A 20,786-nucleotide genomic window follows, 5' to 3' on the forward strand; every position below is an offset into this window, starting at 1 on the left:
TGCTCTTAAACAGGAATTTTCTGAACCAACAATTATTCTTTTTGAAAGAGAAGACTTCAAAGGAAAAAAAATTGAGCTTAATGCAGAAACAGTTAATCTCCGATCCCTGGGATTCAACACACAAATACGCTCTGTTCAGGTTATTGGTGGCATGTGAGTGAGTTACCTACTTGTTGATTTAATAAAACAGATTATTTTTAAAGATTAAATTTAATCAAATTTCTCTCTCCTGCATTACCTTAAACTAATTGACATATAATCCCTTATTTTCTGTTAAGGGTTAATCATTATGCACCTTCATAGTATACTTTTCCCATTGGGAAAAGACATGTGTAAAGCATCTTTTATATCCTTATCCAGATTTCTAGTTTATTTAAGGTAAGAACTTTGTATCACTTCTCAGAGTCCCTAAGGAAATGGTTTGCACACAAATGCTCAGTACATTTACTGAGCACTCTTTTTCAGCAAGTAAGAAAGAATGAGCTGATTTTTCTTATCCCTTTGAAAGACCAAATCCTTTGATTTTGGAGCTGAATGTCATGATTTTCCTTGAGCGAGGAATCACCAGCATATGCTGTGCAAATGATTAACGGGCAACTTAGGAAGATTTTTTTTTTCTCAACTTTGAATAATTTTGAAATTAAGATAAAAATGAATAAGTACCATCAATGTAATTTTTTTTACAGAAACAATATGTATGGTCTACCTGTATGCATCACATGTTGGGGGGGACTATGGCCATTTAAAAAATAATTATGGAATATTACGGTGGTAGAAATATGGGTGATTTTTTTCCAACAGATTTTAATGAATATTTTTTTTATAAGATGGCTAAAATGATAACATTTTAGAGTTCCAGGATTAAAAGTAGAGAACATTCTTCCTTGATGTAATATATCAGCAGGAGAGGAGGGTTGCTGGGTTACTTATGTGCCAGTCTGTGCTTGAACCCATACTTGCTCAGGTGTGCAGACCAGCACCTCTGGCTAGAAGGGACCTACCTGAATATCTTGACCAGTTTTCTGGATTTGATGAAGATTACTCTTGTTTTAAACAAACATTTATTAATTTTTGGCATAAATACTAATGTACCCAAAATTTGCTATTTGGCAAGAAATGGCTGCTTTAACTGTTCTAGAAAATAAGACAATTTCATTTTTTTCCCAATGTATATTTAAAATATAAAGTTCAGTCTAGAAATTGAAATCATCCTACAAATAAATGTAATTAGGATCCGTTGTCAAATGGAAATTGCCACTTACTGTGGCTACTACTTTTTTTGTTTTCAGATGGGTTACTTATGAATATGGCAATTACAGAGGTCGGCAGTTCCTACTGTCACCAGCAGAAGTATCTAATTGGTATGAATTCAGTGGCTGTCACCAAATAGGTTCTCTACGACCTTTTGTTCAGGTATTTTTTTCTTATTCATGCTGTGAGTAGACTCTTCTCTGAAATTTCTTTTTTGTAAGTACAATTCAACTTTTTAGTTTCAATTTAAGGTTTGAAATTGGCCTTGCCCCTGCTCCTAAGTCCCCCAGAATTTGGGCTGTTTCTGGTGCTAAAAAGTGTGGCTGCTTCAGAAATGCTATCAAGCCCAGCATCAAACACGGTGTGTCCCAAACCCTGGGTTGTTCACAGGCGGGCTCCCTGCCCCAGGCACTTTGAAATTTTGTCAAACTCTTCTCGTTGAAAAAATCCTAAAATGTCTGAGATTCTTAGGTGTAGTCATTATCCCTAATCCTTACCTCACTTTGGATCTTCCTGATACTAATGCTTGTTCAGTGCTTCTAACTGTATAAATTGTACATAACTATTGCTGGCGTTTTTGTCTTCTAGAAGCGAATTTATTTCAGACTTCGAAACAAAGCAACAGGGTTATTCATGTCAACCAATGGAAACTTAGAGGATTTGAAACTTCTTAGAATACAGGTCATGGAGGATGTTGGTGCTGATGATCAGATTTGGATTTATCAAGAAGGATGCATCAAATGCAGGGTGAGTTTTTAGGATTTTAGAAGGGGGTCTATAATACCTTTGCTAGAATGCTACTCATCCTTTAATATGCTTTTGAGCTTTCTTCAAGTAGATGCTGTTTCATACTTCCTGGGACATTTTTAAAAATAAATTTGAAGTTTTTTTCATTAAAATGTTTCCTATTTCTGATAGAACCAGTCTAGGAACTTAAAATGGGAGGTTCTATCTCCGGTCCAAGATAGAGTACTTATAATAAAAAAAGAAGTGTTTCCCCATTTGTATAATCTACTTGTTATAGAAACAAACTGTTAAGCCCCAGCACTATCAGCAGAAATCACTCTTGGTTTGTTCACATTTGGAAAACTCCACAGAATAGAATGCAGGTGAAGAGATGCCTCGTGTGTACAACACAGTCCATTTCCTAATTGTCCCACGTTGCAGAGTGGAAAATGGCCCACCTCCCTCTCGCATCACTCCTGCCATAACAGACATTTAAAAGCTGAATGTAGCAAGGTTTTATGAGAGAAGCTCACACTTCTATTGTAGGTTTCTTTTCTATTCCTTGATTTTATTGGCTTTGCTGTTTGCTCCTTTTTTAAAAAACACTCTGTGCTCCATGAGTCAGCAGAGGGCAGACAGCTTTGTGAAAAGGAGCACAACTTGTTCACTAGGTCTTTTGTACTTGAGGGAGAATCATGCTTTCAGTAAACATAAGTACTGCTGAGACATGCATAGAAGAAATAGCATGAGAAACAAGTAGCTGTAATACAGAAGCATGGAAGGAAGTCAGCTTCTGCCTCTGAATTATCTTAAAACAATTCAAGAAAATGGTGCCTTTCAGCAATGATTTCTAAGATTTCAATGATGTTATTTAACAACTTTGAATTCAGTAGGTCAATGAGAAAAAGTATATTTTCATAGATTATCACAATGCTTTTGTCTCAATATAGAATAGCGCGCTTTTAATTTGTTATAGGAGTATGTGTTAATGGCATGTGAACATGTGACTACCATACCTCGTTTATATATTAAGGGTAGATTCACTTCAGGGAAGAGCTTATAAAATCTTTACATTAAAACGCCCTCTAGTGAGTTTGTCTGTTTAGAAAATTTTAGACATTTCTGGTAAAGGAAAGACAAGAGAAGCTAATAAACACAATTTCAAGTTTTAAAATGATAACATGCCCTTTAGCCATTCCAGTGCTACAAAATTAGAGGTGCAGTCATATACTGGACAGTCAGGCCAAGCAGAGGTGGACATGTCAGGGTAGATTTAGTTATAGTCCCAGCCTCAGGTCACAGTTACTTGACAGGGAAAAATATGATGGGCAGTTTTAATGTTCTGAGGTTTTCCTTACTGAAAGTCTTGCAAAGGGCAGAAATCTCTTATGGACAAGAATTGAGAACTTCCCATCACTCGGGTCATCTGAAATAAAGGACAAATATTTGTTGTGTGATTCTAGTTACTCTGGTAAAAGCTGAAATGCTTCATGAGGGGTAAATGAAGACAGGAACTAAGATAATTTAAAAAATCAACTTAACCAGGAAAATAATTGCTATGAGACTTAAATATGTACCCATCTCTAAGATACCTTGTCTTTTTTACTAAGCAGATAGCAGAAGACTGCTGCCTGACAATTGTGGGAAGCCTAGTAACATCTGGCTCTAAACTAGGCCTGGCTCTTGACCAGAATGTGGACAGTCAGTTCTGGAGCATGAAGTCGGATGGCAGGATCTATAGCAAGTTGAAGCCAAATTTAGTTTTAGATATCAAAGGTAAGGACCATTTCCTTTATTTTCTTTACTGTAATGTGTCTTTCTTTAAAGAAAAATCTGTTATTAACTTTTGAAAGTGAGTGTATTATTAATAATAGTAAGATAGCCCCTACTGTGTGCCAGCCACTGTGCTAAAAACACTTTACATACATTATCTCGTGATCTTCACAGCATCCCTGAGAGATCTGTCATCCCTACCTCCTTCTCCTCTCCTAATTTTACAGCCAAAAAACTGAGACTGAGAAGGATTAATCAATTTGGCCATAATTTCACTCCTGTAAGTGGTGAGCTGGAATCTGGACACCTGCTGACTTCAAACCATTTGTTTTATTATAACAGTGTTAGACTAAAAATCACAACCTAAAAGGCTGTGATCTTGCTTAGTCGGTATAGTTGATGATTCTCGTGTATATACCTGTACACTTTCATTGAAAAGATCTAAAAGGAATTAAACACAGCCAAGATGATTTCAATGGAACATGTGTTCGATGAAGTTAATCCAGAGTGAACTGATGGTGCTCAGGAAAGAATCAGTTTAGGCTGGTGGTCCTCAAACAACTTTTTTTGCATCAGAATCACCTGAAGGGCATGTTAGAACACAGATTGCTGGGCCACATCCTCAGATTTTCTAATTCAGTAAGTCTGGGGTGAGGCCTGAGAATTTGCTTTTCTAATAAGTTCCCAGGTGTTGCCAATGTTGCTGATCTGGGGAACACACCAGGAGAACCACTGATAGTAATTTAAAAATAACATAAAGCAAGAAAAAGTGACCTAACATATACATGGAAATTCAGTGAACTAGTGTTGTTGCTATTGACAAGCAAATGAAGTTAGTGTGTTTTATTCATGTCATCTGGTGTAATTTTGCTTTAAAGTATGAATGGGCACTTTTCTATTCCCTATTAGAAAAGTCAGCATGATTAAGTTTTATAAATTTTTGAACTGGTGTTAATGTAACCATACTACAGTACATACTCCATTTTAAATAATCTCTAGAAGTGTCTCAATATTACTTTAATCAGGCCTCTAGACCAATGCTGTCATTAAAAATTAAGATGCAGGGGTAAGGAAAGAGCTGTAATCTGATTTTAAAAATCTTTTCTGGATAATTATCATTGGTGCTTTGATCGCGAGGGGAGCAGAAGTGGCTGTCACTACTGGATAATCTGGGTAGAGTGGCCAATCCACTTAACAATGGGATTACAATCATAAAGAACTTGAAGTTGGAAAGGTGCTCAAAGGCAAACTAAGTTTAATGAAGGCAAAGGCAGAGTACAGCACTTGGCAAGCACAGATCAAGCGATGTAACTACAGGCTGAATGGAGAACCAAAAAAATCTCAAAATGCAAGTAGGGCTCTTAGATACAAGAAAACAAATGCAACATTCAGAAAATGAACGGTAATATATAGTATACCTCTCTCACATTACATTGGGTACAAAAGATTTGTCAGTGTGTAGACAGGTAAAATATCCACTTTATAGATGATCACCTGAAGTTCAAGCTGATTAAGAATCACTGACCCAGACCTTTCTGTTATTCTGATCACTTTTGTTGCACTGGGGCTCCTCAGTCTATACAAAATAGTTTCAAAATCTCCAGAGAAAGAAATGTGACTAAATTGGAAAAATGGAGTTTTTTAAGGAAGTGTTAGAAAAATTAGGATATTTGGTCCCAAAAGGAAGGTTGAGCAAACCTTCATGTTTCTTACATATGTGATCAGTTTCCTGTGTCCAGGATTAAGGTCGCCGTAATTCTTATACTATTTCTTCTTTTATTCTACTAACATGTATTTACTGGGTACCCACTATGTGGCAGGCTCTGTGGTACACAGCAGGGATAAAAAATGACTATTACCTTTGCTTCAGGAGGCTTACATTCTAGATGCTCCCAGCATATAGGATCTCCCCCCCACTTACTACATTAGAGTGGACCAGAAGTAAGGACACCTGGCTCCTAGTCTTGGCTCTGACTTGAACTGCGGGACTCTAGGAGGTTCACCCTTAGGGTGGCTTTACTTTAAAGCTCCAAGGCTCCTTCCTAAAATACATTATAAATTAGTCAGGTGCCTCTTGAGTAAGGATAATATCCTGTATATTTGTGAGCTCAGTGTCTAGTATGGTAGCTGCAATAGTCTTGTTCAACTAAATTTAAATTTCTCAGGAATGTGGGAGAATGATGCCATCTTGTGGACACGAGAGAGTAGGACTGAACATCCCACATACTTACCCTGCAATGGAAACAACACATTCTTTAGTACTCTTAATAGAAGACCTTAATTTTCATTAGCTACAACTGTTGAACTATTTTTGCCAATTAAAATTGACATAAGACTTATTAGATCAGGTGTCTTTCTTCTAGCCCACGTCCTTGTGTTTGGGGAGTGAGTAGTCCTGGTAGATATTCACGTATTCTTCCAGACCACATACCTTATTACAACAGTGGAAGCTAATTCGTGTGCACTTTAAAAAACATCAAAAGTCTGAGATGATTTAAATTCTTTCCAAAGGCAAAAGAATGAGTCAAATTATTTCTCCAGAACTTTCTAGTCTTCATGATCCTAATTAGAATTGATGCAATATGCACAAAAAGTATGTTAAGATACTATAATCTTGAAAAATGAAAAAAAAAAAAAAAGACAACATTGTGACCTCAATACTTCCTGAAATCTCAGTGGGGTGTTTGTGTGTGTGTGTCTCGGTAGAGAGTGAGGTTTCCTGGTGGTGGCCACTTTTTTTTTCTCACTGCAGACTTACACATAAAAGTCCCAAGGCCCCTTGCCCGTTGTATTTTATACTATAGCTGGTTGTATAGCGGCTCTAGATATCAGTAATGATAAACTGATTTCTTAACAAGAGATGGATAAGAGAGATGATTTCCTTCCCCAACTACCTAGATCTATTGTGTAAGTTTTCAGACCTTTTTGATATTTAGTCAATGCTTTAATGGAGGGAAGAATGTTTATTTCTTTGCCTGAGTATGAAGCAAGATTTCAATACCAGTCACCCCCTGCATCTAGATACACATTTTTATTTTGATGGGGTCCTTGGTGAAGAGGCTTATGCTAAAAAAGGATAAGGTATCTGAAAGGATGTTTATTCCACACTGGAAAAAAATCAGATGACCCTTTCTTTTGTTAATGATACTTACCCATTGAAAGAAGCCCTGAAGCTGTTTTTAACACTTAAAGATCTGAAATATCGAGTAGCAACCCTAGGAAAATCTTACATTCTTGTGAAAGGGAGTTATGGAGTTCATGATACTAGTTGTACAGTACGATGGCACTCAGTATCTTAAATGCTGTCAATTTTTAAAGTTTTTTTTTTTTTTTTGTCTTTTTCGTGACCGGCACTCAGCCAGTGAGTGCACTGGCCAGTCCTATATGGGATCCGAACCCGAGGCGGGAGCGTCGCTGCGCTCCCAAGTGCTGCACTCTCCCGAGTGCGCCACGGGGCCTTAAATGCTGTCAATTTTTATACACCACCTGTGTTCCCAGTAGAGCGCTACCCTGTCCCTTTGCATACTTCTGGGTGTCATTTAAACCTCCCCTTTGACTTAATAATACAGCCATTTTTCACTACTTATACAAAACCTTGTTCCTCTGACAACCATTCCTCTTACCTTTCTACTACTTCCAGGTCTGCCTGCTTTTTCCTTGCTGGGATCTCAGTCTCACCACTGAATATATCTTTAAATATACACACACACACACATATTTATATACAGATATGTGTCTCTGCTCCTTTTCCCTTCTCTAGATTTTGCCCTGTTCCCCTCATTTTCACACATCGTAAGAGTGACTTTGGATTAGCTTTTAAGAACTGGGTAGAAAAAGGATTCTGGTGAGGCAGGATATCCTGTGTGAAGCTGCTGGTGCCCCTGTGATAGGATCCTAACAGATTTGCCCATAGCAGGGTGAATCTGCTTCCATAAAGGGGGAGGGGGGCATTCAGGGCTTCTCTCCCTTCTTTGTTTCCTTGAGGTCCGCAGTTGTTTTACCTTGTTTTCTTGTGCTATAGTGGTGTTGGGATACACTGCTATCTTATATTGGATGTCTGCTATAGCCCCTTTGCCATGGTCACATTTCCTTTTATTTTCCTTTCTTTCAGGGGGTGTACAGTACGATCAAAATCACATTATCCTCAACACTGTCAGCAAAGAGAAGTTAACACAAGTGTGGGAAGCCATGGTCCTATAAGCATAAACAAAGAATCTTTCTGGATGTCCCTCCAGCCATCTTTCTTAAAAAAAAAAAGAAAAGACAAAACTGATGGAAGAGCCAAGTGGAAAGTGAATCTAACTCCTTCTCCAATAATTCTAAATTCACTCTTGAATCATACTGCCATGACTGGGAGAACTGTCTCATCTTTTAAAAAGACTTTAATAGTCTTAAACCAATAGTTTGTCCTCCTTTCATTTCTTTTCAGTAGCTGTTTAAACAGATTGCCTCATTAGCAGCTTTTGGGTGTTTTTTTAAAAAGTTATATCAGGCTGGCTGGTTAGCTCAGTTGGTTAGAGCACAGCCTTCAAACACCAAGGTCAAGGATTCAGTTCCCTGTACCGGCCAGCAGCAAAAAAAAAAAAAAAAAATTATTTCAAGACTATGTACATTTTAAATTATTTCCGAAGATAGTGACAGGAGAGAACAGGAACAATTTTACCGTCTTTGTGGACCTACAAATCCCTTATGCTGTAAAGAGAATGATAAAAGCTTAAGTTTGTAGGGTAAAGGATGCTTAGCATCTAAGAAATACTTTGTTAGGCCTCTAATTTTGGTCCTTGGCCTTAAGTTTTCTGAAATCATTAATGATGCTATGTAGCAAAGTGGGAAAGTCTATATATTCAGACATTTTGAGCAACTCAGTAAGTATAAACAAAACACTATTTTCTTTCAATAAATATTAAAAATTAGTAAATTTACAAAATTAACATGTCCATGTCTGCCAACGTTTATTAGGATTAAACACCCGTGGGCTGGTCTACACTGTCACACAAGTGTTGTTTAATAAAGCCTTTCTTATAGCTGCTCCTGGAACAGTATTACCACGACCTAAATTATTAGCCCATCCTTAACTCATCTACAACAAGGGCTGAAAGAATGTTATACAATTTTTTGCTGAACTCAGATCTTTTAGTGGCCTGCATGGGGTGTCTCCCTGTAGTGTTCCCTGGCTGTGCTCTGGTGGGACAGCCTCAGGTGTGGGGTTCTGTCCCTACATCACTTCCTTTTGGCAGCAGAAAAGAGAGGTGTGGAAGGCTCAAGAGGGTGACCAGCAATTCTCTCCAGAAGGTGAAGGAAAGGAGACCTTAAGGGTTATTTGTTGGTCAAATCTGAGAACTCTAGAATGCAGTAAGAATTTTAAGAATGTAAATTGAAACTGTTTGCAAACAATACACTGGCACATACAGTGCTGTTCAAACGGTGGGTTCTACTTTTGAACAAAATTTCTAAACATTTCCTTGAATACATTCTTCCTCCTTTTGGCCTCATCGCCGAATCCTGGTGCTCTGGTCACAGGGAGAATATACCTTGTTTCAAGTGTGTTTCTGATTCTAAAATGTTGATCTTTTCTGGAGTCTCTGGTAGGCAATTATGGTCATTAGAATAGTTTATCTTCAGTTTTAAAATAACATTTGCTCATGTACAACAGCATCCAACATGTCTGCTTGATTCTTAGATGTTGTAGAGAAAATATAGGAAAATGGTCAGGGCCCCTCAGATGTTCAGAATCTTGCTAAGCATTTGATGTAAATATGCACATGTGCCCAGGTGTTCCTTGGCTATTGTCTGATGTAGATGTGCATGAGCACCCAGATGTCCTGGGTTATGGACTTAAGCATAAAGGATGAGTGGCCCGGATCCACAGTGCCCCCCCCCCGCCCAAGAGGACCACAGGGAGGCTACTACTGCTGCTGGAGGCTGTTGCTGCGAGGGCCTCCAGAAGGCTGCTTCTGCTGAGGAGGACTGAGCTCATGTCATCTGCCAATGGCTCCCATGACCTTTCCCAATTACCTAGCTTGTGGACCTGCATGTGAGGGGTCTTGTGACCCAGTCCGTACAACAGGCTTGAGGGGTCTGTGAGCCCTAGCAATACAGATGTCAAGCTCTGATTTCAGGCCCTTTGTGTGTATCCTTACATACGGTGGGGTACGATCTTCTCCACTAGCCTGTGCTGAATTTATCTCTTGAATAAACTAGTTTCTGGTTAACTATATTGATGAAATCTGACAAAGTGCATTTGGTAGCCCTTATCTAACACTTCAAAGAGAGTCAGTCAGCAGACTGGAAAAAATGTCTGACAGAGTAGGGCGAGGCAGGTTTGAGCGGTGCTGGTGTACAGCAAGCAAAGTTCTGACCCCCCTCTTTCTGGACGCAATGGCTTCTGAGGGTGTGAACAAGGGTGAGGCAGGTCCTGGCTCATCTTACCTTCCTCAAGTAGTTCACTCCTCACTACCACCTGGGAGCCCTCAAGGGAAAAGAGTTGAGACTGCTACAGATGGAAGTCAAGAGAAGCTGGTATTTACAACTGGAAAAACATTTCCTTTTGAAATAAATTTGTACTGATAAGACCAGCAATTCAAGGGAAAAGCCCACATCCAAAACACTACCAAATGAGTGTCTAACAGGAATAAACCACGTAGAGAGTTTCTTAAGACAGGTCTACATCAAAAGCTAGAAACAAGTATCACAGGTGCAATAATGAGGACTAGTGCAACGGGAAATAAACACCACTTACCTTAAGAGGAGACAGGCTAGAGACTGAAAAGTGCACACTGTGACAGGTTTAGTGATGAGATACCTAAATGCACACATTTGAAGCAAACTGGGCTTAGTTTGAATAGCTGCAATTTCCATGGAAAAGCCCTCAGAGAAGCATATTTCAATTTTTGAAAGAGGCACAGCTCTTTGGCAAAATGTATAGGTTTTTAAAAGTTAGAAACTTTAAGCCTTACCGTTGAATATTAAGAGCAAGCAAATGAATCACTGGCCAGATTTTTATATATGACTGTAAGATATTCACGGCTGTGATGACCACGTTAAAGCAAGAATAAAAACAAAAGGAAACCTTGGCCAGTTAGAAAAGTGCTCATGATGAATTCAACAAGAAACTAGCTTAAATAACATCCATCCATCCATACACCAAAACTTTTAATATCTCACAAACATTAAGAGTTTGAGCTACTAGAAGAGAAGCTGCCACAGCAATCTGCAAAGCTGGTGTGAAAGAACAGCTTGAAAAAGACAATATGCAATTCTCACTGACCATAAGTCTAAGTGCTGATATTTTTGTATCAATTACTGGCACATTACTGGCAAAAAAGGTGTGTTCATTTTTTCAAACTTACATCATGGAACTTACCTGGAAAAAATGTTTGAAAGGGAGGGGGAGAAAAAAGTTGGCGCCCAAAGGCTCTCAACAAATAAGACAGCCAAAACCACAAAACTGCGTATTTATTTAAATGACATTAATTACAGTCTTTCCTCGTGCATGTCCCCTTTCCACCTTCAGAAGGGCTTCTGGAACTTTAGAAAAAGGAAAGGTTTGTTCAATAACTGGCTGAATCTGTAAAACACAAGAAGAGGTTGACTTGTGGATGAGAAAGCCTATATCTTTCAAGGCAGACAACATCTGTAATTAGTTTCTTCATACCCTCCCTCAGTGCAGGTCTATCTCCACTTGGACCTAGGTCAGGAGCTCACGCCCAGCCTTGACACCTGCCTCTGCTCCTGCCTCATCGCATCTCCTCTCTCCAAGGCAGCCCATCTCCACCATCGCTCAGTCTTACTTGGACTCTATGCTGTTGGGTCACTCTCTTACGTAGAACCATTCAATAGCTCCCAAGCCAAAGACCACTGCCATCCCAGCCTCAGCCCTCATGCAGATTCTACGCTTTACCAAAAAGGTCTAGTCTTTTTTCTGAACATGGTAAGTCTGTGCCTCTGCTCATACAAGTCAATCAGCCCAGAAATCCCTCTTCTCTGAAAATTCTACCACCCTTCAGGCACAGGTCTCACACTCCCTTTCCTAATCCCCTAGTTTGCAGTGTGCTCCCCCTGTGAACTACAGGAACCACGCGGCCCTCTTCAGGGACTGCGCTTATAGCTCAGTACGTGTCTCAGCCACCCTGTTGTGTATGGTAAACACCAAAGGGGTAATCCCAAGGTCCTTGCTGTAGGTATCCCTGTGGTCCACTTACAACAGTGTACAGAATAAGTATAGATTTTTTTTTTTAATTTCTTAAATGTTTGGCATATCTACTCGACCACAGCGTAAGGCACCTGGGGTAAATATAGGCCACCTCTTTTGTATGCCCCACAACAATCAGCATAACACTAGGCATATAGTAGGAGCTTAATAAATGTCACTTAGGTAAAAACCAATGAGATAAGTGAGCTCTCTGGGCTTCAGGAGACCTTGGCCAGGCTGGAGATGCCTTGGGAGGCTTAGCTAAACAGAGGCACAGCTGGTTAGAATTTACAGGAAAGCCATTCCAGCCAGCTTATAAATATTTGAATGCTGCTGGTTCTTTTTACCATATCATCAGTACTGCAAGCAACCTCCTTCTGTAACTAGGTCCCAGGTAACACCCCCTCCCTCCTCATGCAAAAATCCAGCTGAACTCTTCCTTTTCAAAACTTCAAGCAAAAAAACAATAATTGTCCACTGGGTATGTTGGTGGCCTGCCTCCCATAGCTCCACTGGCAGGGATAAGTTATCAGAAGGCATAAGCCAGCTCATACATTTTACAATCCTTTTCCTTTTAAAAGAGGAAAAAGTGTTCCTGTGACCTTCAAATGCATCTGATGAAACTTCCTCTCATGTGAATTTCACAGCCCAGGCACCAGAAGAGATCTCAGATTCCAGAAGTTCCCTTCTCCAAAGGGCTGAAAATTCTTTCATACCCACAAATCATAAGCTCATAATAAAAGTAGCAGCTGTCATGTATTGTTCTCACTATGTGCCAAGCACTGTTCTAAAAGGCTCTAAATATTTTACCTTGTTTAATCCCTAACCACCTTCTGAGGTAGGACTATTATTACTCCCATTTTACAGATGAAGAAATGAAGGCACAGAGTTAAATGAACTCCCAGCATCACACTATTGCTAAGTGGTAAGGCAGGATTCAATCTGGCACCACTGTCTGCTCTCACCACTATGCACTGAGCCTTTCATATATCATCTGCTGTATTCTATGTCTACCCCTAAGATCATGAAGGGAAAGGTAGCCAAGGATTATAATGATTTATCACAGCCTGCATCTTAGCCCTCCTTCCTTGTGCCAGCTGAGGATCTGGTCTCTAGGGCCTACGTCTGGGCCACCAAAATGACAGATATGTGGCACATTTGCCAACACTCCCATCTGTGCCTATGGAGGACATCACTAATTGATAATTCCCAGCAAGCTGAGCATGACCCCAGAATCTTCCTCCACCTCACAGCCACTATGAAGTGATCTGAGCTGGCTTGTTAGAGGAAACCTATTTACCTTTTCTGGTAAGGGAATGGAATGCATTAAAGTCATTTCTTGTATGTCCCACATGAAACCTTCTGAACCCTTCACTCTCCTTAAAGCCCCTGGGACATTGTCTTCTGGATGCTGTTTAACAGGGAAAAAAAATCACCTGAATGCATGCTTAAAATGCAGAGTCCTAAGCCTCCTGTTAGAACAACTAAATCAGACTCTCTAGAGGTGGGGTAGAAAATGTATTTTAAATAAGCTTACCAGGTGATCTGTATGCACACTAAAGTGGAAACCACTGTGGCCTTTTGCCTTATTAGTGTCCCTAACTTGTTTTGTACATATATTCATCCATTCCACAAAGCCAAAGTGTCTCCCTTCTAGGTGCTAGGCACTAATCCAGAGCAGGTATACAAAACAGGCTTGATTCCAGAATGAACTGCCTCAGCTCATCTAGCTATGTTCACTTTAGAGCTCTGATCGGAAACACTGAGCCTGAACTGATGACGCAGGCAGCCTGCAGTTACTGCACATTTAATCTGGCTGGTCAGGCCTATTGTGGCAAATAACCCAAGAGGGCTGACAGTGGCATAATGAGTCATTCAGCAATTCCCATAAGTGACAATGAAAAAAAAAAAGGCTTTCAAATTACAGGCAGGCAAATGCCACTGTTGGTTGAATATGTGACAGCAAATGGAGATTAACTGGATAATGAGACAGTGTCTATGTATAGCCTGACATCGGACCTAGAATGCTTGTTTGTTGAAGACAAAGGGATCAGAGTTAAAATCCAGAGAGGGGAAAGAAAGGTTACTCACAGTGAACTGGGGACATTTATGTGATGACACTGCTATAGTCCACCTGGCATAGGGAGCCCTGTTATAAAGCAGGCAGACTCAACACCACACTGCCCACTGCACAGACACACGGGGCTCACGCTGACCAGAGATGTCCACAGCAGCAGCCCTCATTCAGTCCTGGATTCAAGTGTGAGGTCTCTTGATTGTGCCTTACCATCCTTAAACAAAGGCTGTACCAAGCCAGGCTCCAGGATTTGGCATTTGCTGCCTGATATCCCTTCTAGGAGAACATAGAGACCACAGGAACCTCAACCTCCCTGGATGTGGCTTCGGAATACTGCAGCTTACCAGCCACTGGGCAAGTCCTCCTTCCCTCTGAAATCCTCAATGCCCCTTGAGGGGAAGAGTAAATAAAACCTCCACCATGGCAAGGGCATGGGATTGCTGATGGAGAAAGGACATCATCTAGGCAGGCATGGCAGCAGGCAGATAGGTTCCCCCCAGTTCCCACTTTCCCAGCAAGAAGCACAAAACAGTAGACCCAAAAAGGATCTCAATATCTGAGGTAGCCTGTTTGGATAGACTGGGAAACAAGCACAAGTGGTTGAGTGGTAAGTGCAAGGTCAGAGCTGTCCATAGCAGAGCCAAAATTAGAATCTAGGACTCTGGATTTCAATACTGCATAGGATGAATACAGCTGGGGAGTTACAGTCTGTTCCAATTCTTCCCCTAGACCCTCAGCCTCATCCTCCACCAGGCACAGCAGCTGCAGATCTCAGAGGGTGGGGTATGTGAGGAGAGACTGACAGATGACAGACACCGAGGAAGACCTAGGGACTCCTAGTATGAGCACCTGGTCTGCAGTTCTAGCACTGCCTATTGGACAAGTATGTCCTTGACCTGTGATAGGTCCAATATTTCCAGGGTAGGGGCAAAGGTGAAGAAGGGGCTTAAACTAAGTTCCCCTAAATAAGAAGAGGACAAAAGGAACAGGTGAGTTTTGCTCAGATTTGCTATTTCTTACAAACTTCCTGTCCCCAGATGTAAAACTTAGCTGGAAGATAGGTGGTAGGACGGGAGGGGATGGTGGATGGGAATACTCTCCCAGGGAGCGAATGTGCCCATTTTGGAAAGCATCCAGGACTTGTCCCTAGGTCCCCCGCTCCTTCTAGCCAGAAGGCAAGAGGAGATATTCAGTATATATTTCCTCATATAAACAATTTCAGTAGCATCAGAACAACTTCAGAAGCATCAAGGCTGTGAGATCCATGAGTTACTTGCCATATCTGGCAAGGTCACCCTCTTCTTGTGGTCGTAGGGATTCAATCCCCATCACTAATTCTGTCCACAGAGCAAAGTCCACTTGCAATAAGGAACTTAAAGTTTATAATGTAATTCACTGCTAAATTAGGGCCTGGCTATCCAAGAAGGGTCTAGGAAATCACCTGCTTCAGAACTCCTTACATTTTTCTCTAAAGCTCCAGTGTCCAATGTGGTAGCCTCTTGACATATGTGGCTATTTAAATTTAAATTAATCAAAGCTAAGAAAAAAAATGAAAACCTCAGTCTCTTGGTTGCATTATCCACATTTCAAGTGCTCAACAGTTACATGCGGCTAGTGGCCCCCTTACTGGACAGTGCAGAGAACATTCCCATCATTGTAGAAAGTTCTAGTGCACAGCGCAGCTTGGAAAGGTGGCCAACACACCTCTCTGCACCCTGCTGGGTGAAGTAGCATGCTAGTGGACCCTTAGTAAAGGTTTTGAACTGAACTCAAATAAGTCACATGAGAATTATTCTGATGCTGGCTAAAACAAGGAAATAAACAGATAAATCTGAATCATTGCTCAACTGAGAAGCTTGGCTGATCACCTAGGATTTTGAATAGACCTGTAAACATTGAGTACATGACATCAAAGGGCTTTAATCATTATATAAAGAATATATTTGTGCAAATAAACATACTCAAAAAGATAAAAGGCTATAAAGAAAAATCTTCCTCTCATACTTGACCCCCAGCCAGAATCTGCCTCACCACCTCCTCTCAGTCCTGAAAGACACTGAGAAATATAAGAAGCTATCATAAAACACCAAGAACTCAAACTTCACCTATATAATGTTTGGATGACTATTAAAGCAAGCAAAAAATATCGAAGGCTGTATAAGGGATTAATTAATTAGTACTGCCTCAATCTTAAAGGCAGCAAAGGCCAGTGAAAGCAACTGTTCTAGGGGTGAAAAGGCCTGGGCCCCGCCTCTCAGTGTGACCTTAAGCACATCGCTTACTTTCTTAGGGCCTCTGTCTCTTCAAACATGACATAATGGCAGGATGGGAAGGTGAGGACAGCAGACAAGAGAAGTGCCAGGTTTTTCTATTTTTAATCTATGAGTATGCTAATTAATGATATAAACTTGGCCTGAGTATAATTTTTGCTATGGGCCTCCCACCCCCACACCAAAGAAAGTTTGCTAAAACTAAATAGTATAAAAACAGGAAATGTTAATTGTGCTTAGGAAAAAATGCCAATAAACTGTTTGTAGGCACAAGACACAATTTCAGTAGCAGCCCATGCCCTCAATGTGCTAATTATAAATCATTCTTTTTGAGACTGCCCAGAACAGTGGTTTTCAAACTGGTATCCGAGAGCCCAGAGTCTCCTGGAGCAGCTGCAGGGAGAGAGAGAAAATACTGGCACGGGAGGCTGCTCCCTGTCATCGTTTCACCAGCAGGGCAGCTCCCCTCTGCCTGTTCTAGGGACTGGGGCTTGCCAGGACTGGGCTCCACGGTTAAAAATCACTTAACTACTAGTCTAAGATAAGGATCAGCACTGTTTCTATAGAGGGCTAGAGAGTGAATATTTTAGGTTTTGCAGGCTACACATGGTCTATGTTCTTCTTTGTTTTGTTTTTAAACAAATCTTTAAAACTGTAAAAATCACGCTTAGCTCAGGAGGTGTACAAAAATGGACCTCAGATTGGATTTGGCCCACTGGCTGTAGTAGTTTGCTAACCCCTGGCCTAAGATATAATGAAAAATACTGTATAATTCTTAAAATTCAGACTGAATCAGTGCCCAGTTAGGATAAATATGAAATCCTATTGTGTGCAACAAGCCTTCGCGATGAGTCAAGTGAAAATAATGCCTAAGTTTGGATTTCTAGGAGAGATGAATTGTGAGGTCCCCACATGCCTGTGAAACTTCATCTCCTCAGTACTTTTGAGAGTGACAATGGTGGGCACATTAAAGGGTAGGAGACCTAATTCCAAAAATATCCACTGCATGCAGTAGTTACCGCGAGAAAGCAAAGGCAGGGCTGGGTCCATAAAGAAAGTATAAGTAAGTATGATGCTACTGCTGGACCAACCCAGAGTGCTCATTATTGTGGATATTAGCTCTGTGTTGTCTCCATTTTTACTGGGGCACATAGGGCTAATAAGCAGAATTCAGACTCCACCTATATTACTCATTAATCCAAATACTATTTTAATTAGGACAGTTTAGGTCACAAGTGACCAGTGTCAGATCTTCATATCCCGAGAAACAGTGAAGTAAAACAGGCAAGAAGGCAAGAAAATGGGTAAAGAAAGAAAGGGACCTAGAAGGTAGGCCACAAGGGAAATTCCAAACACTAAATACATAAATTAAATTTTTAAAAGCTGGCTATTTTAATATCTACCGAAATTATAAATGCATATAATCCTTGACTCAGCATTCCCATTTGCATGAGTAGAAATGGGCATACTCACAATTAGGCACTTAACACAAATACCGGGTTATCCACTGAAGCATTATTTGCAAAAGATTGGAATAGTTAAATAAATTATAGCACATCCATACAATGGAATACTATGCAGCTACGTACAAGAAAAAAGAATGAGGAAGCTTTTTACATTCTGATTTGAAACAAAGCTCAAGCCATGCTGTTTAAAAAAAAAAAAAAAATGCAAGGTGCAGACAGTATATTACCCGTTTCTGCTAGGAAGGAAGAAAGAAAACATAATTTTTTCCTGTATTGAAATTGATTTTTTCCTGTATTGAGTACTCTTTGGAGTACTCAAGAAACTGGTAACATTGGTTATGTGACAAGTAGAATTTCAGTGAATAAGGAACAAGGGTCAAAAGCTTTTTTTGGTGGGGGGAGAGCACAGCCGGCTGGTAAAAAATACTTCTTGAAATAACTCTTCCCACTTTTTTGAATTTTGAACCTTGTGAATATATTTATTCAAAAAGGTGGTGTGATTCTTTCCAACTTTTCAGCATAAATAAGCAATGACCTCTTGCACCCACAGGGAAGCAGGGACACAACAGCACAGCTGACCTCACTGTGGCATCCAGTGTCACGTATCACCTTGTACAGTCCCAGAGCCCTTCACTATCAGAAACGACTCCCAAGCCCAAACAGTCTGGGTGGAAGGGAGGAGAATCCAAGGCAAAAGGAACATTTCCGGGCCAAGCCCGTGGCGCACTCGGGAGAGTGTGGCGCTGGCAGCGCGGCGATGCTCCCGCCGCGGGTTCGGATCCTATATAGAACTGGCCGGTACACTCACTGGCTGAGTGCCGGTCACGAAAAAGACAAAAAAAAAAAAAAAAAAAAAAGGAACATTTCCTCACTCACCCTCCTTCAAGGACACTTCAAGGGCATCTTTGTTCTTTGTGTCCTCTTCTAGCCATTCTACCAGTTATCTGCCAAGCTTAATAGGTAGATATATACAAGTTACCTCTTATCTCTGTTGGGTAAACAATAATTTCCAGGTAAAGAGAGAGTCACAATATTTTGAATACAAAAAAGCAATGGTAAGCATGTAGTCAGCTGGAGCAGACATTAGGACAAGCACAATCGTGTGGTGTATGTACTTCTGCAAGGCAGAGGCCTCCCTAATAATGGGGCTGTGCTGTGGACTGAATGTCCCCCCAAACTCACTGAAGCTTAATCTCCACTGTAACAGTGTTAAGAGGGTGGGAAATCCTATTATGGTAATTGAAAGCTGGGGCCTCGAAGAGGTGATTAGATTGTGAGGACCCTTCCACAGTGAACAGCTTAATGGTGGTCATAGGCATGGTTCTGAGGGCTTTAAAAGAAGAGTGAATTAGGAGGTTACTCTCTTTCTCTGGTCTGCTGCTGCCACGTGAGACCGCTAGGTCACTGTTACCACCACTGAGGCCCTCACCAGATGTGTTCTCTGGACTTTGGACCTCCCAGCCTCAGAAACTGTAAGAAATAATTTCATTTCTTACAAATCACCCATTCCAGATATTTTGTTATAAGCAACAGAAACAGACTAATACAGGCTCCAGCCACATGAAGCACTTATTTGATGATAGTTTATTAACTTCTTCCTAGAAACAAGATAAACATCCCTGTGGGATGTGGGAGAACCCTATAAAAAGGCACTTATACAGTTACAATAATGCTGAGTCCCTGTCACCACTGGACACACCAAGACTTAGAAGTCCAAGAAAAGGGACCAAACTTGGAACCAAAAAACTTGGGAAATAATAAAAGGCCATCCTTTATCACATACTTCCTTGACTGTAATAGAATAAAAAGCCTAAATGCACAAAAAGGAGCCAGTAGTTACTAAAATCATTCCTTTCCAAAACCAAACTGGAAAGATGAAATGGGCCAGCAAGGGGCAGTTGCCAGCAGAAGAAAGCCCACCTCAAGGGGCTCTTTCTAAGCACTTAAACTTGTCTTAACATGGATCATGTGATTGTAATGCTGGCCCTGCTCCAACCCCTTTCCCTGCCCATTGCAAAACGAAAAGGACAAAATGACGTAAGCTGAAGTCCCAAATCAGCCTCAAGCACTAAGAATGCAGATGAATGGTGAAGGAGAAAAATCACGGGACTGGGTATCAGGATGTGTGAGTTCGGTTCCCACTTCTGCAAGCTTGAGTATATCCCTTTTTCTCTCTGAGCTAGTTTTCTCATCTGTAAAATGAGAATAATTGTACCTAGGATCTCATGCAACTCTCTAAGGTGTACAAGGTTCTCCATCCTATAATTCCATATAATTTCTCAATAAAATCACAAATAGCAGCATGAGAATATGAGTCATATTCTGCATTATTCCTCCAGAGATGGAATATCAGGGCAGTTAAGACCATGTAAGAACCCAAATAAGCAGGTACCAGCTGAAGAGCCAAGAGCCCTGAAAAGCCTTTTGACACTCCAAAAAGGATGGCCAGAATATAAGCAACAATCCCCTTCCCACAAAGTCTACTGCAGAACAGACACTAGTACTCAGAGAACACCAACCAGCTGTCTCCACCCAAATCTCTATCAATCCTCACCCACATCCTGGCCATTGACCTTTTCAGATTAATCATTTATTTGCCCTTGACTCTATTACACTAGAATCAGGAGACCTGGGGACCTGACTTCTCATCCAGCCCTGCTGGGATTTAGATTCCACAATGTTTATTCCACAGGTTTATCTCGAAACCTGCTTATCTCCAGAGCAGCCTCACCCTTGGACTAAGAAGTTCCAGAAGCAGTTCTACCAGAAACTCACATAAGTGTGTTCTTACCTTTATGCAGAGATCGCCCTCATGGTCCCATCTTTTCAGGACCACTACCAAAATATTAGCAGCCCAGTGTAGATCCAAGCTCTGCTCCATCTACCAAGTGTTTTTGAGAAAATCATATAGCCTCCCTGGGAGAGCCTCTTCATCTATAAATCAAGGGGGTTGGACTAGATAGGGAAAGCTCTTTTTCAGATGTAGTAACCTATGCCTATGATTTCCGAGGGGACAGAACAAAAAATCCAGC

At 40.7% G+C, this 20,786-nt stretch overlaps 2 protein-coding genes across 3 annotated transcripts in view; one reads left to right on the forward strand and one right to left on the reverse strand.

Moving 5' to 3' along the window:
- CRYBG1 (crystallin beta-gamma domain containing 1) overlaps positions 1-8,681 on the forward strand; it is a 47,540-nt gene extending 38,859 nt beyond the window's left edge. Inside the window, exons 17-21 of the mRNA XM_063096856.1 lie at positions 14-153; positions 1,290-1,413; positions 1,840-1,998; positions 3,591-3,753; positions 7,862-8,681. Of these exons, the coding sequence (XP_062952926.1) occupies positions 14-153; positions 1,290-1,413; positions 1,840-1,998; positions 3,591-3,753; positions 7,862-7,950 (675 nt within the window). The 3' untranslated portion in view covers positions 7,951-8,681. The remainder of the gene's footprint in view (positions 1-13; positions 154-1,289; positions 1,414-1,839; positions 1,999-3,590; positions 3,754-7,861) is intronic.
- A 2,506-nt stretch (positions 8,682-11,187) lies between these two features.
- The window catches only part of RTN4IP1 (reticulon 4 interacting protein 1), a 37,567-nt gene continuing 27,968 nt past the window's right edge, over positions 11,188-20,786 (reverse strand). The window contains exons 9-10 of one of the 2 annotated variants that reach the window (XR_010023650.1): positions 18,631-18,706; positions 11,188-11,317 (exon numbers count right to left, since the gene is read on the reverse strand). Coding sequence is in view for 1 of the 2 variants with exons in the window: in XM_063097689.1 (XP_062953759.1) it covers positions 11,210-11,317 (108 nt within the window). In the remaining variant the exon portion in view is untranslated. The remainder of the gene's footprint in view (positions 11,318-18,630; positions 18,707-20,786) is intronic. The other variant, XM_063097689.1, reaches the window with a different exon arrangement.

This window comes from Cynocephalus volans, chromosome 5 (genome assembly GCF_027409185.1).
Source record: "Cynocephalus volans isolate mCynVol1 chromosome 5, mCynVol1.pri, whole genome shotgun sequence".
In the NCBI taxonomy this organism is placed as follows: domain Eukaryota; kingdom Metazoa; phylum Chordata; class Mammalia; order Dermoptera; family Cynocephalidae; genus Cynocephalus; species Cynocephalus volans.